The 17,405-nt window shown below is 38.3% G+C and overlaps 1 protein-coding gene across 2 annotated transcripts in view; it reads right to left on the minus strand.

Moving 5' to 3' along the window:
• Positions 1–17,405, minus strand: part of LOC140700562 (pleckstrin homology domain-containing family H member 2-like) — a 178,016-nt gene that overhangs the window by 29,803 nt on the left and 130,808 nt on the right. For both annotated transcript variants that reach the window (XM_072973973.1, XM_072973974.1), the window contains exon 23: positions 874–1,006. In XM_072973973.1, coding sequence (XP_072830074.1) covers positions 949–1,006 — 58 coding nt within the window. In that variant the 3' untranslated portion in view covers positions 874–948. The remainder of the gene's footprint in view (positions 1–873; positions 1,007–17,405) is intronic.

Below are 17,405 nucleotides of genomic sequence, written 5' to 3' on the forward strand. Positions count from 1 at the left end.
AGCGCTGGAAGAGGGAGGCTTCACAGGGTAAGAATACGGGAAGCTTACGCAACTGGGGTAATCAATGAAGACAGCAAGCCGTGGGAAATAACAACAATGCAAAAAAGCCAAAGAAGACAGTGACAACAGTGACACATCTCTGCTAGGGCGGGGTTTCTCAGCCTCAGCACCGCAAACACTTGGGGCAGATAATTCCTTGTTACCAGAGGCTGTCCTAAGCATGTAAGCTGTTTACCAGCATCGCTGGCCTCTAGGCACTGGGTGCCGGGAGCACCCCTCCAGCTGCGACAACCGAACCGCCTCTCCGCCTCCTACAAGTGCTGCGGGCTCTGCTCTGCGTATACATTTTTTAATACAGGTTAGTTTCTTGAAGGATACAAAACTGCATGAATACTATGATGTAAACTCATAACAACAGGCATTTTAAAAGACTGAATGATGAATATTAAAAAGTGATAAAATTGTATTTGAGAAGGAATTCACAGAATTTTTCAGTTCTATTAGATGATGTTTGGTAATGATGTTCCAGTATTTCAGCTTCTAAAAATACATTTATTTATCCATATTTTCTAACCGACGGATACCAAAAGAAACTAGGTCTGGAAACAACATAATTTTAACAATATTTGCAAAGCACTTTACAGTTTCTTCACCATTTTTACAAACTTAACGTACTTAACTCTTAGGAAAAGAAGCAGTGTATAAATATCCCACTCAATTCCTAAGTATAAGATTCTACCTGTGTTCTTTTGAAAACTAAATCCAAACTTCAAAGTTCAAAGATGTGTATGTGTGTATCCTTTGCCATCATCAATGCAAGAAGAAATGAATGAAAAGGTAATTCTGCTCCACAAATCATACATATACACTTGCCTCCAATGCAGAGATCACAGTTTCCTCCACCTTGTCTCTGAAACAGGAATTACAATTCACATATAATCGATGGTATCAAGCATATTCTTGACCTGAAGAGTCTAATTCCAGCTTAAGGAGAGTAAATATATACCTGTAAAGGAGAAATATAATTGACAATGTATCTTAACATCTAATTTCTCCCCTCCTCTCCAAATTCACCAAACTTCTACCTCCCAACTATCTGGACCAACGCTTCCCAAAGGACTAGGCACAGGTTACTGAAGGACCATGCAAACTTTTAACCAACCCCCAACAAAAGTATTAGCTTGCAAGTAGGGTACAATCGGACTTTGACACAAACCCCAACCTATAACCTCCTATCTGGATTCAGAATTTTAGCCATTTTCAACTTCAAAGACTGAGTTCCTCAAAGTTTTATAAAATCAGACTCTTCCCAACAACAGCATCTATGGTCCAAATTCAACCCAGAGAGTGAGCCCTCAAGAAATTTTGATACTTTCACATCAAACTTTTGCCAAGTTTGACCAGTTTTTCTTCCATGTAATTTCTTGTTCTACTCTTATTTATTCCTGCAATCACTTCCCTAATCCAGGACTCAATCACCCAGTTCGTCAAGCAGCTAATTTATTTCCTATTGTATTATATCCCAACTGCTCAACCAACCAAAATTCCAAACACTCTGCCTCACAGTTATCGTGGCCTGTTATGTGAATAATCAGAGTCGCAGTTCCCATGGTCCTGTGAGCATCTCCCCTTATTTCCTGCCTTGGATTCCGCCCTCCAGGCAGGTAAACCTGCACGCGCCTCACTAGACTGCACGCCGTTCCCTGCCGCCTCAGAAAGCCCTCCCCAGCTGGCTGACGTCCTTCCAGCTGAATAAATTCTCATTTCAGCTGCAAATAGATACATATCTGGAACTCTAGTTTTAGGTCTTGGCATTTCTGTCTACGCCTACATCCTGTGTTTTTCACTTCTCTTCCCCCTCCAGGCTGTAGCATCATGACTCCTAGAGGCACAGACACACCAGAAAGTCTGGGGACTGAACAGCGGAGCTTTCCCTGTGCAAGTTCACAAGCTGCTGAGTTGGAACTGCAGTAGCTTCGGGATGAATTCACCCAACAGCCAAAGGCGCCCGCGTTCCCTGAGACCTGGTCTCAGCGCTGCTGTTGCCGCAGCCCGGCCGGGACAGGACGGGCCCCGCGAGCACCGAGCCGAGGCCTGCGCGCTGCCGGGCGGCAGGGTCACTGCCTCCCGGGGGTCTGACTCGGGGGGGGGGGGGGGGCAGGGGGGCCGCCCCGCGCTTCCCATCCGCCCTGAGCGCGGCTTCCTCCCGCTGCTGTGCAGCCGGGCAGCTCAGCTAAGGGAGGGCTGGCCCTGCTGGGTTTCACTCAGAACAAGCAGACTTCAGAGTTGCTAGAAGAATTAGTAACAATCATTCAATAAATCAAATCCTCTTTTTAAAAACAACCCTGGGGCTGTTTGCCCAAGCTTGTCACACAGACTTGCTCATGTGAAAACACAAAACACAAATCAAGTCCTGCAGCCCGGAGTGAGCGCCCTGCGACTTGGGGCTCGGACTTGAAGGCACCATGTGTTTCTCTGTTCACAGCCTTTCGCACCTACAATTTGTTTCCTGCAACTTGTGGCCACACAGGCCTCTCATTAAACTTTGTGTTAGCAGTTGTAGCCAGTGACTGCCCCTGCCCTGCCCCCAAATCTCTCCACATAAACAAACTCCATTTTTTGATACCCCATATAGACTGCATCTGAAGCTAGGCCACCCTAAAAATGTATCTCTAACTTTGGCAAAATTTTCTGGACCATTAGAATGTAGTAAAATTCAAAGATGAACAAGAAACTTCACTTCATGTGAATCATAGTCACCAAACCTGTAATGTGATGCACAGCAGCGACTTACTACAAACTAACAGCAAAACAGAGCATCCGGAGCCCCTGCCTTCTACCTCCTGCTTAATCTTTCCTTTAAATACAGAAAGTACTTTTTCTTCACTGATAATTTACATTTCTGGAGAGCATATTACAATCAGATATTTTAGCCTATGTTTAATATCAATAACCTAGTGTATTAGTTTAGAGCCAGAGTACTCATGATTCAAATCTCAGAAATGACCTACCTGAAGCCTAAGGAATGTGCATTTTATTTGCTGTGTCTCTCTGGTTATTCATCAGTTTCTTCTCTCCATCCTATTTTGCCTCATTAACTAATACATCATCCCAGTTGTTTACAAAGTAACAGGGCAATCTCAACACTGAACTCTACACAGCAAAACACGTGTTAAAAAAAATGACTAAAGCTCATATGTCTTACTGCACAGAAGATTCAGAACTTATTTATTCCACTTTACAGGCAAATGTCAAGTATGATTACTTTCCCCACAGGAAATATATTAGAAACCAGGAAATTTAAATAAAAAGTTGGAAATAGTATTAAAACTAGATACAAGAATAAGAAACACCATCATCTAGAGTAAATTTAGAATGCCCATTCAGTTGTTTCTGGAAAAATAAAAAACAGAAACTACAAGAGAGCCCAAAACAATAAGTTGTTCTTACACTAAACTTCAAACATTTAAGAAAAGATTAAACTCAGTCCACTTTAGGGTCACAATAAATATGTAACACATTTCAGAAAATCTTCCATCAAAAACAGCCAAAATTTTTAAGTCTGGTCCCAGAGACTTGTTACACAGCAATCTTCTCTTTGCCAAACCCTTCATCTACCAACAATGTTAGAAAAATGTTTATTGTTCAATTTCTTATTCCATTTCATTGTCTTCATTTTGAAAGCAGAGTTTATATTTATAACCCATTCTTTTTAAATTGACATTTAGTCAGTATACAATGTTGTGTCAATTTCTAGTGTACCATATTATACCTCAGTCATACATATATATACATACATTCTTTTTTTTTAGTATTTATTTATTTTAAATAAATCCTGATCACACATACCGTTTTATATTCTTTTCCATTATAAGCCACACAAGATATTGAATCTAGTTCCTCGTGCTATACAGTAGAGGACTGTTGTTTATCTATTCTATATAAAGGACTTAGTATCTGCAAATCTCAAACTCCAGTTTGTCCCTTCCCACCTGGTAACCATAAGTTTGTTTTCTATGTCTGTGAGTCTGTCTCTGTTTTGTAAATAAGTTCACTTCTGTCTTTTTTTTTTTTTTAGATTCAACAAATACATGATATCATATGGTGTTTTTCTCTCTTTCTGGCTTACTTCCCTTGGAATGGATAATCTCCAGGTCCATTCATGGTGCTGCAAATGGTATTATTTTATTCTTTTTTATGGCTGACTAGTATTCCTGTGTGTGTGTGTGTGTGTGTGTGTGTGTGTACCATAACTTCTTCATCCAGTCATCTGTCACGGACATTTAGGTTGTTTCTATGTCTTGACTATTGTAAATTGTGCTGCTATGAACACTGGGGTGCATGTATCTTTTGAGTTAAGAGTTCTCTCTGGATACATGCCCAGGAGTGGGACTGCTGGATCACATGATAAGCCTATTTTTAGTTTTTTAAGGAATCTCCATACTGTTTTTCCATAGTGGCTGCACCAAACTACATTCCCACCAGCAGTGCAGGAGGCTTCCTGTTCTCCGCACCCTCCCCAGTGTTTATCATTCATGGACTTTTAATGGTGCTCATTCTGACTAGTGGGAGGCGATATCTCTATAACCCATTCTTAAAAGAAAAAAGTTATTTATATGATCTTCAATCAATTTCTTTTTTGTGAGTCTCATCCCAGTAAAAAAGTAGTGGTTTTTTTATTTGCTCACTGACATGAAGAGATGTGGAAAAATTATAATCATCATTCTTTAGAACTTTCAAATTGTTACTATTATAAAAACAAAGATTTAAAAAATACCTAATAAGCTAACACTGGATAAAAAGTATTATGTATACCACAGGTTTTATTAACAAATTTTTAGGACTTCTGAAAAAATTAAGAATGACAAGCAATATATTAGAAGTTGGATAAGTGGTCGCAGTCCAAAAAACGTTTTGTTTTTAAAGGTTGGAGTCATCCATGCAAGGGGAAGCTGGGGCAGAGACGTGAATGACACACCTACGAGGACTGAGGCGGGTAATAGAACATCAGTGCTGCAGGCCACACACATCACCAGCCAGGGTGAGGGGACCACGCAGACTACACACCCCGATCTACAAAGGGCAGCTACTGCCCCACCTCTCTGCCCCAGAAGGTCGGAACACAGCCTACCAGTGACTGGATTTTCAAGTCATCCCTAAAAATCCAGAAATCCATAAGACTCATCAAGAAATTTCCCAGTTTTTCAATGCTGATCACTAGCTGAAATTCAAAGACACTGCAAATCAACAAAACACATCTCTAAGGTGGTCAGTCCAGAGGCCACCTTTAGGCTAAAACATGAAAACTGCTTTCAAAGAGATATGAGGGTCAATGAATAAAAAGCTCAGCCTTTGAGATCAAACCGGTTTGGGTCTCAATGTGTAGTTCACCACTTAGCAGGTGCGTGATGATAGAAAAATTATTTATTCAAGCCTGCTTCTTCAAATGGAATGCTCTCATAATTGTTGAAAAGTGACACTTTGAACAGAGTACCAGATACACAGCAGACATCACAGAAGTGTCCCTTGCCCTGACTGCCCAAGCCTGCAAGTCTGCAGGATAATTTAAAAGATACCAGATCATAAACAGCCTGTAAGACTTTAAACAAGTTATAAAAAGGAGATCAGAAAACTGAGAGGTGCTTTCACACCCACTTCCCTGAAACCCTGCCACTCAGAGAGGCCCTGCACATACACAGGGAAGGTACTGTTAATGTAGGGGATGACATGGGCCTTCTTAAAATGAGACCACTAACTGGAGTATCAATCTCAGTTAAAAAGCTGAAGAGTCCAAGCCCCTTAAAGCTAAAGACAAAAAAATTCTTTCTCATTAATTTCACAGACCCTTACTTGCTGGTAGGAATGAAACAGCTTAAGCTTTGATACTTTTGTAACTTTTGGCCAAACTTCCAGGAAACTTATTTCTATATAATGCCTGGAGCAAAGCATTTATACCAGATTTTTCAATGTAAAAACCTGTCATAATCTAAAGTTCATTTAAAGTATGACTTCATTAAACCAAAACATAATGGGACTAAATTTACTGCTACAGTTAAAATACGTTTTGACCCTTCATACACACCAATTAATTTTTTTAGGAGAAAAAGACAATAACTCATTAACATATTATTTTTAAAAGTAAAACACATACATAAAAATTCATTAGGCTACACCTAATCATGATAGCTCTGATACATTTCTAATGTGGTTACAAATAAGAAAGAAAAGCACTTCTATATACGTGAGCCCGTGTCTATATAGACACTTACTGAACTCTAGAAAATTCATGATGTCTTCCTACAAATGCAGCACAGGCTGGGGCACGTGCTAGAAATGGAGGCACTAGGGAAGTTTAAGTTTTATGACTCTAAACACATGAATTCACCTTTTCAGCTTCCCCCTCCTCACATTAAGTGCAAGAAAAACTAATGCAATATAGAGATTGACAAATTGGATGGGGGAATGACTGAAAAAGGATTCAGTACCTAAAAACCCACTACGGTGTCTCCTTATTGACACAAACATATCCATCCTCTCATATGAGAACCTGAATGTGTTCTATTCTACACATCACCCTCATATAAACTCCTTACCAACTGGACCATAAATAACTCTGACTTGTAGATTAAAATATTATCTATGAAATAAAATTACAAGTATCTCCATGCACCCAAAAGCTACAATCTTAACCACTAATTTTAAAATGGAAGAGTTCTTGATCTTTTTGAAAAACTTCTACTTAAAACAAACATCAAAAACTAAGTAGCCTTTTAACCAATGTTTAATGCAAAATGATACTTTTAAGATGACTCTAGAGTTCTGAATTTAGAAAGTTTTTGTTTAACAAGGGTCTTAGCCCACAAAGATAAAAAGTAAGCTCAATTTTTTTCTTCAATCATCAAGCTACACCAGTTTCTATTCTTACTGTTTCACGTTTGAAAAGCAAAGGCTGTCATACATACCACTACTTATCAGTAGTTTAAACTGCCTCACATGGTTTGTCTTATTTTACCACCTCATAGCAATCAGTGTGTAACAAAAAGTGAAAATGGACACAGAAGTGATTTGTTAGAAGTCATATGTAGAACGTGAATACAAATGTTAAAGAAAAGGCCCTACAGAGGGTCTGCTGCTACACTAGTTTAAGCTAAACGCCTACTAGAAGCTCCTAACTTGAAACGTTTCTCTGGCAAATGAACACCGCGAGTGTAAAGCAGAAGCCTACTTACAAAGCATCATCCAGACCAAACAGAAGACAGGACAAAGCTAAGCCTGGCTCCGCAGTCCGACGTCAAAGGGACAAAGGAAAGAAAGGCAACAATCATGACATGGAATATGCGGATATTTTCTAAATAAGCAGATTAGTCTATAAGCATCCAAAGCATTCAGGAGAAAATTTCAATCCAAAGCTTTCAAACACACTTTGAGGTCTTTAAGTACACTACGGGGAATTCAAAAAGCTAAACTAAAATAAAGCACTTTACACAGCAACCACATGAAGCAGCTGGTCCTGGGATACACTGGAAATAAAAGTCATCTTCCAAACCCGAGTCATCAAGAAATTACATGCTTTATCAAACTTCAACACCAACCTGGGGGGTGGAGGGTTGCCAGTGTCCTCACAATCCACTAGCTGCACTAAACGTCTCCTCCACCTGAGAGTTTAAGAAAACTCTGCAAGTTGGGTCACCCAGGGGCCATCCCTCAAAAAGACCCAAAATAACGCAGCCTACAGAGCAAACAACATTTAGAACCGGCTCAGCTTCCTCCCCCCAACCCTCTCCCCTGGGCAGCAGAATGTTTTTACTGACCATAAACACAGCCTCTTGCTCTGTCTCCGCAAACCCCGGGCGGAGGCGGGGCGCTGAGCGGAGCGGCGGCTGCCCGGCCAGACACGCGGGACCCCAATGTCGCCCCTCCGCCCGCGGCCCCGCCGCGGAGCCGGCTCGGTCCGGACCGTCGCGCCCGCGAAGATCAGCACAGCGGCCCGGCCGGCGGCGCGCGGCCCCCCTGCGCGCGCCCTGGGCGGCGGCTCCGCGCGGCGCGGCGGCTCCGGGACCGGCCGCTGGGGGCGGGCGCTGGGGGCGGGAGCTGGGCGTAGGGGTTGACAATGTCTTACTTTGCACTAATTTTTTTTTAACATTTTTTATTGATTTATAATCATTTTACAATGTGTCAAAGTCCAGTGTTCAGCACAATTTTTCGGTCATACGTGGACATATACACACTCATTGTCACATTTTTTTCTCTGTGAGCTACCATAACATTTTGTGTATATTTCCCTGTGCTATACACTATAATCTTGTTTATCTATGCTACAATTTTCAAAATTGTACTTGGCACTAACTTTAATCCTAAGAATTATGCCCCTCTCGGGGTCTCGCAGATCTCCTAAGAACCTTTATTAGATTGCTGGTTACTCACTGGTGGGCATTTGAAAACAATGATACAATATAAAACTTGAAAGCAATAATGAAAATAAACCATATTATTTGATATATAAAATATTGAACTAGGAAAACTGTATATGTTAAGAATTAGGGCAATAACATGATGGTGTGTATAGCACTTTATGAACAACTACAGCTGAACACTTTTTTTTAATTTATTCTATATTTCATTGAATAACAATCTTGTGGCTTGAGATTGCTCTTTGTGTATGACGGATGTCTCATTTTTAACAATACTGCTGTAAACAAAGATTGATGAAATTGGGTCTAGGCTATGCAAAAGTCCACAATCTACTGCTCAAGAGACAAATTATAAAAATTAATTATGTCAGAAGGAGGTAAATCTTAAAATAGTTCTGTGATTCATAGAGGAGGCACATTTTTATTTATATTTTGTAGATGAGCAGTTTGCAGTTTGATGGGAGATGCGCTAGAGAATGAAAATTCTAAGTTGAAACAAGTGTTGCAAATGCGTGGAGACAGGAAAGTCTGCAAGGAGGACCAGCTGCATATTGTTTACCACGCCTTTTGTGGGGTGACTAGTAGAGTATATGGGGGATACATAGCAGCCAGAGAGTTAAGGGTGATGTGCTCTCTGCTGGTTAGTCAGAAGTTTATTTTATTAGTAATGTGTAATCATTGAGAAGATTAAAACACAAAAAGCGTAGTCATTTGTGAGTTTTAGTAAGAATATTCTGCTAACAATGTAAAAGTCTTGGGGGAATGGAGGGGTATGACCTACAGCAGTGATTTACTATCCAGATAGATTGTAATAAAAGAGTTACACAGAGAGTTAAAAAAAAACCTCCACATATTCTGGTTATCATCCCAAACTTAAAGAATCACATAGGACTGGAACTTGAGAAGCTATGTTTTTTAAAAGCCCACTTAGTAGCTATATATTGCTAGACAAAAAGTTATCACAAAACTTGCAGCTAAAACAACAAACATTCATTATCTCAGAGTTTCTATGGGTCAAGAATTGGAACATTGGAACAGGCCTTTAGCTTCAAAGTCTCTCACAAGGATGTAATCAGGATGTTGGCCAGGACTGGAGTTTCATGTGATAACTGTGATCAAACACTGTAGAAAATGTTTTTTCAACTTCAAGAATTAAAGTCAAGCCAAGTGTACGGATTTATCATAATACAATGTTTAAAAATGATGATAAAAATACAACTAGAAATTTATGTATGTATATATATATATATATATATATATAACCTATAGGTCAAAGAAAATTTTATTTTGAAAATTATACAATACTTTTAAATGAAAAATGCTGGTAATACTATACATCAAACTTTCAGGATGCAACCAAATCACTAATTTCAGTGAAATTCATGTCCCCAGAGCCACATGCTAGTAAAGAATTTAAGTTGAAGACAAGCTAAATATCAATCTCTACACATGATACAAATACAAAGTACAATAAATCAAAATAAAAATGAAAGCATACTTAATGAAACAGAAAACCAATATACAGTAATGGGATCAAATCATCCAAAATTCTGGTACTTTGTGAAACTGGTAAAGCTAGACTGACGCGTCAAAAGAAATGAGATCTGTGTTCCAAATTGCTAAGAATCCAAAATGCCTCAAAAAATATTGTCACACACAGTCTGAAAAACAAGAAAGGATCAAATAATCTACAAAATCATGCTTTTAAAAATCCACCACAGGTTATGTCACAAGGTAGGAATATAAACTGAATTCCAAAGGGTCCAAATCTCCTTTGAGAAGCCACATAAACTTTTGACCACTAGTAAATTTTAGAGATTAGTATAAATTAAATAAAATGTTAATGAATTTCTTGAAGACTGAGTAATGGCTAGAATCTTGAGAAAACTTGAAATAAGAGGAATCCACACATACTCATAAAAAATGTCCCATTGGCATCCATCAGGTCCTCATATGAAACAGCAGGTGTCCAGAAGAAGATGTGTGACATCTTTGGCTGGACAGGCTGACTGCACTTCCCAAGGTTTGAGGGGCAGCAGGAAGACCTGGAGAACCCAGGAGCCTGTAAGCACTCAACAAAGCCTTGCACTGAGTAACAAAAGAAGCAGTCTACCATTGGAATAGGTCAAGGGCACAGAAAGAGACTGTCTGTAAGACAGGTCAGCAGGTCTGCTAACAGTTGAGGATGGAACAGGAATACTCAGGAAATCCTCACACCTGCCACTCAGAGCAATGCCATGGTGGAATTCCAATGGAGGAATGGGAAGCTTTTTGTCTGCTTGATGTAGCTACAGCAACAGCAGAGCCCAGCCAGGTGGGGTACAGCTGCATTGGATCAGTGCCCCCCACAATCATCCTAACTGAAAATTTTCAAACATAAATTATTACCTCAATATCTACCTTTTTTACAATGCCAAGCATACAATAAAAATGGAGTCAAGCAGAAAAACAGAAACAGAACATGTTAAAACTATCAATCATAATGAGATAAGATGAGGAACAGAACCAAAATCAGAGATAGACCAAATGTTGGAACAATCAGACAGGGCAGGGATTTAAAATTGCTATTATTATTATGTTGAAGGATCTAGTGGGAAGGTGAAGAACACACATGAACATATGAGAAATGAAATGGCAACTACTTTTAGAGTTAAACAAAAATCCTATAAAAGTAAAGCACAGTATCAGTGGTTAAGAATTATTTTAATGGAATGAACTAAAACAGATGTGGGCAAATTGGTGGAAAAAATCAGAGAATCTGAGATAGAGCAATACCAGTTAACCACATGGAAATCAAAGACAAACAGAAAAAAATGACAACTGAGCATTCAATAGCTGAGAACTTCCCACAGGACAGTGTCTAAAGGTTTACTGTAGGTAACTGGAAAAATCAAAATAGAAGAAGTAAAGAAGAAAGGGAAAAATATGTTTGAAGGGAAAATGGCCAGGAATTTTCTAAAAGTAATGAAAGGCAAACAAATGTCAGATCAAAAGCTCATTGAACCCCAAGCAAAAGAAATAGAAGATAGATATGGCCATGTACCTCACAGACTAGCAATAAAAACAAAGTATAAAGAGAAAAACTTGTAGGCAGTGAAAAAATGAAACACTACATATAGAGCAAGAAAAATTAGGATTGGAAGCAAACATTGCTAGAAATTATAAAAACGAGGAGAAAGTACAACAACATCTCTGCAGAGGTGAAGAAAAAATGTCAACCAGAATTATCTGCATAGTAACATTGTTTTTAAAGTGAATGCAAAATAAAGACTTGAAGTATAGCTTTTGAACCCTTGTACCCTGTTGGTGGGAATGTAAATTGCATAGCCACTATGAAAAACAGTATAGGGGTTGCTCACAAAACTAAAGCCATCATACGATCCAGCAATTTGATTCCTGTGTTTGTATCTGAAAAATCAAAAACACTAATTTGAAAAGACACCTGCACCCCAATGTTTGTAGCAACACTATTTACAATAGCCAAGACATGGAAGCAACACAAGTCCGTATCAACACCTGAATTGATAGAGAAGACGTGGTGTATGTACATGTAAATATATACATAAAGTAATATTAATTAGTCCTATAAAAGGCTGAAACTCTGCCATTTGCAGCAATGTGGGTGGGCCTAGAAAATAGTATGTTAGTGAAATAAGTCAGACCGAGAAAGAAAGTACTGTGTGATATCATTTATCTGCGGGATGTGAAAAATAATACAAATTGAGTGTATATGCATATGCAAAATGGAAACAGACTCACAGATGTAGAAAACAAACTAGTGGTTACCAGTGGGGAGAGGGAAGGGTGGGAGGCAAACTAGGGGTACACCATTAAAAGACACGCACTACAATGTATAAAACAGACATCTAACAAGGAGGCATTGCACAGCACAGGGAAGTATAGCCATTTATTTATAATAGCTTTGACTAGAGTATAGTCTGTAAAAATGGTGAATTACTATGCTGTACACTTGTAATGAATATAATTTTGTAAATCAACTCTACTTAAACTCTTAAAAAAGGAAAAACATGGAGGCAGGGGCTGGGAGGGGGTCAGGTACTGTGAAACTGTAAGGACTAACCACTTACAAGAATATTAAATACATTTTAAAAAGTCAAAAAAAAAAAATAAAGCTGACAGAATTTATTGCCATCAGACTTTCACTTTAAGAACTGCTGCAGGCGGCCGGCTCCACAGCCGCTCCCCCGCCCGGCCGCTTGCTCTCCCGCCCGGATCCCCGCTGCGCCTCCGCCTGCGGCCGCCGGGCTACCCCCCCCAACCCCGCCCTGACCCCGCCCCGACCCCGCGGAGCGCAGCGGGGAGCGGGGAGCGGGGAGGGTCCCGGCGGCCGGCGGGGCGGCGGCCGTGCCCGCCCGTCGGCCGCGCGCGCTCGGGGGCCGGGCTGGGCGGGGCAGGCGGGCGGTGCGGGCCCCGCGGGCGCGAGGAGAGGAGCCCGGGGCGGGCCGCGTCCCCCTGGGTGCCCGAGGGCTCGCGTGGGGTCCGGGGTGGAGCAGATCCCATCCCCCGACTCGCCTTGACGCGGGCGGAGGGGGACCGGGGCCCTCCTACCTGAGTGCGTCTTGTCTTTGAGCGAAAAACTGCGGTGCAAAATAAAAGCGCAGAGCAAGGTGGAAGCTGATTGAAGAAAAAGTCACATCTTAGATTAGCTGTTCAACTGCTGTCTCATACTGGATACAATTTTGGTTTCCTATGAGTACAGACTTTAAGTGTTAACTGAGGTTTTAGGAATTTGACCGTTAAAAGGTTGTGAAGTTTAAAAGGCCAAGTTTTGTTACTTAAAAGTCTGAGTACCTATGAGCTTTCATTTTCCTGATCATTGTTGAAACGAGATTGTAGAATAGTGTCTTATATTTCATGCCATCCTCGCATAATAAAACGAAGTTTCAATTGTTTAGGCGCCAAGATGAAAGGCGTCAGGGTATATTATGTTTGATATTTTCAAGGTAATACCATTCTACATTAATTTTTATGAAAAATTGTGTCTTTTAAATTCCTTTTTTATTATGTACAGATGTCAGGGTGAGATCTTTAATGCTTTAAGTGTTGGGGAAGTATTTCGGTATACTTGAGGTCAGAACTAACTAGTAAAGCATGGATGATTTAAAGAGTGACATTTTAGTATTAAAATTTCAATTACTGTCCTTGCTATTTGAAATCGAATGTGCCTGTGAAGGGGGCCATATCTTTCAGAGTTGTGCTTTGTACCTACCTATAGGCTCTTGAAAATGTAGTAATAAAATGGTGTGTTTTAATTTGATAGTTTTCATTTTGTGGATTTCATTTTTTATTTAAACATGCTTTTTTCCCTCTAATATGGTACATAAGAGAGAGTGTGGATGTATTTTGAGATTAGATTATGTTAATGGCAGATACTTTAACCACATTTAGTCAGTTTTGGAAGCTGAATATAAACTATAAAAAGTTACTGATTATTAGTATATTTATTGTACATTGGAAGCCTGCTTTTTCTAGTTTATATTTCAGCTAATTGTTACATTTACACTGATTTTAGATTTATGAAATTTTATACCTTAGCACAGTTAAAAATAATATATTTTAGGCAGTTATTGTTGTTTTCTTAAACCACTGAAATTTGTTTTGAAACTTGCTAAAAATTGTGCTGGTCAATTTCATATCCCATTTGTTCCCTTTCTGTACTTTACATCATTGACAGTATTCTCCAACTGGGGAAGGAGGAGTGCAGAAGCAGTTTTGGACTATGTTTTAAAACTATTTTAATATTACACTTTCTATTAGCTATACTTTCATATTGTTTGCTTCTTGGTGGCATGGGAGGGAAAGAGTACCTGTGTAGTTGTGAAGTTTAAAATTAGGTGAACTAGATAGACATACTGTACATGTTTTGTTTTTAATCAAAAATAAACATCTATCTTACTGTCAACAATGAACTAATTAACTGATGTATATTCGAAATAAAATTTTGAACTCCTAGTCTGTCCCTTCCCACCCTCTCCCCCTTGGCAGCCACAAGTTTGTATTCTATGTCTATCAGTCTGTTTCTGTTCTGTATGTATGTTCATTTTTTTTTTTTAGAACTGACTTTGAACCTCAATAAGCTTGTGAGAGCGTCATTTTGGTGAGCAAACAGTGAAATTAAGACAATGATAAAGTAGTTCCACACTGACAGCAAAAAGAAACAAGAGAATCAAGAATATTGTCCATAAAAAGAAAATCAATCTATTTCCTGTATCACATGTCAGTCTAGGTTACAGCAGTAAAGGCACATTTTGCAATACCGAAGCCTTGTGACTTTTATTTGATTGACACAAAATATGTATTCATAGCAATCTTACAGCCCTAACCAGCTGATTTAACACATCATGTGCAAGAAGTGTTTGATGATGCTTTCTTAAGGCTTTTCATTTTTATAAAGGGAAGTAACCTTGATTGATAGTATGAAGAGGATATAAAAGCTCTAGATGTTGATTTATTTCAACAGCTATACTTAGGCAAGATAATGATTTCTTTTAGATATTCTGCTTTCTGTGCTGTATTAGGTGTCAAACTTAGTTCTGTCAAAGAAATTGTATCCCCAAATCAGGGCTTATATCTCTCATTTCTACATCTGTATTCCCTGAAGATTCTATTTATGTTCATTTAAAATATTTATAATAGGATTTAGAAACAGTGTTAAATATAAAGAAATGGTTTTTTTCCTTTACATAATGAAGATGCTAAGAACAAGGACAGCCCATCTCTCTCCCTCTAAATTTGTGTGTGTGTGTGTATGTGTGAGAGAGAAAGTTAGAGACAATTTTGCCATATAAATAAAATTTACCAATGTTCAAATGAGTTCAAAAGCATTTATTTCTTGTGAATTTTCAACAGTCTTGATAGCGTAAGCCCTTTCAGATAAGAAAACAACAATTAAGATATTTTTTAAAAAGTGCATACACCTCAGGTCTCACAAGGCCAAGATATAAACCTATATACTCAGGTAACAAATTGTTTTATTTATTTTTTGTTGCTTATTTATTCTGCAATTGAAGCATTATTGGTTCAAGTGTTAATTAACTGACACAAAAGATATATTATCACTAAAAATTTAAAGCATAACATTTTACAAATCTGAAATTTGACTGTTTTTGTCACACTCTCTCTTGCATTACCATTTCATTTTCATTCATTCTTGAGTTACTACAAAAGAACCATGGGCATTTTATTTATTTGTAAGACATCTTATCCTACTTAGTTAAAAGAAATTTAGCTATTTTTTAAAAAAAGCACTGATGAATTCACACAGAAAAATATTAGGAAACATCCAAAGATAGGCTGCCTACGAGTGACTCCACTTAGATTTAGGACGCACACAGACTGACTGCAGGAATGGAAGTAAATGTTTCAAGTAGATGTTAATGTAAAGAAAGCAAGGGTAGCCACACTTATATCAAATAGTAGTGGAAGGTTGAAAGCTTTTCTCTAAGATCAGAAGCAAGACAAGGGTGCCCACTCTCAGAACCCTTATTCAATGTACTACTGGAAGTTCTAGCCAGAGCAATTAGGCACACACACAAAATTAGAGCCATCCAAATTGGAAAAGAGGTCAAACTGTTTGTAGATGACATGATCTTTTCTGTGGAATATCCTAAAGACTTCACCATAAAAAACCTTAGAAATAATAATCCAACTCAATGAAGTTGCAGGACATAAAATCAACTGGCAACAACATAGCAGAAAAACAAGTTAAAGAAACAATCTTATTTACCATCACACAGAAAAGAATAAAATACCTAGGAATAAACCTACTGAAGCAGGCAAAAGACCTGTACTTGGAAAACTGTAAGGCATTGACAGAGACATTGAAGACAACACAATCAGATGGGGAGATATTCCATGTTCTGGGATTGGAAGAGTCAATACTGTTAAAATGACCCTGCTACCCAAGGAAACCTGCAGATTCAATGCAATCCTTCCTGCTTTGAAATATATAAATCATGTTACAAGTACTCCATGTCAGTATTATAAATGAGTATGAATAAAGTGCCCAAGACAATTTATTCCCTCTGAAGAACATTTGTTTCTAAATCTCTTAAATATGGTGTCTGTTATTAAACTCTTATCATTGTTTTACATTAAATGAAGAAAATTAGAAAAGGCATGGAAAGTCTTCAGAGAGTGAAGTCATTCTTCTTTTTTCAAAAGTGAATCAATCAATCAATTTCAAACAGTCTCAAAAAACTATGAAATAAGTTTGACTGTCTTCCCTTCTAAATCAGCTTTCAGCTGGCAGCTTAAAAGTGCCTTTGCCATGATACTAAAGCCCCGTGATTGTCTCATATATTTTATGTCCTGAATGCCAAATATCATTCAATTTCAGAAATATATTTGGCAGTCTTAAAGAGGAGAAATGATTACTTTTACCATTTACAGTAACCTTAAAACTCTTTCCGTTTTTTCCTTATTAAAAGTTCCAGTGTAAACTTCTTACAACAGAGGTATAACATTAAATAAAACAATTAATTAATCGATTAATTTAAAAAAATTAATCGATTAATTAAACAACTTCAGTTTTACTTTTCAAGATAACATACTTACTCTACACTTTTTTTTTTTGCTATGGTTAAATTCCACCTTTTCTGAAGAAGGAACAATATCTCAACTCCTTTAACAATATATCATTTGTTTCCACAGGCTTTTCAATTTTCTGACTGGCACCATTTTTCACAGCACAACCAGATATTTCTGATAAGGTGGCCATCCCAGGAAACGTACATCCTTAGCAAGCTAAGAGTGACTCAAATACCCATTTGAATCCCTTTTGCTTTTTTAAGTAGTTAAAAACTTAGTCAATGTTTAATCATTCATCTGTTTTAATACAAATCAAGTATTATTTTTTAGCATTTTGTTATATTATTTAAAGTCATCTGTGGTTGCATTTTGCTATTATCTAAATATTTATATGTACTATTTGTTAAATGTATTTTCTATCTGTAAAGTGTATATCCAATTGAA

Source organism: Vicugna pacos, chromosome 13, assembly GCF_048564905.1.
Source record: "Vicugna pacos chromosome 13, VicPac4, whole genome shotgun sequence".
Taxonomy (NCBI): Eukaryota; Metazoa; Chordata; class Mammalia; order Artiodactyla; family Camelidae; genus Vicugna; species Vicugna pacos.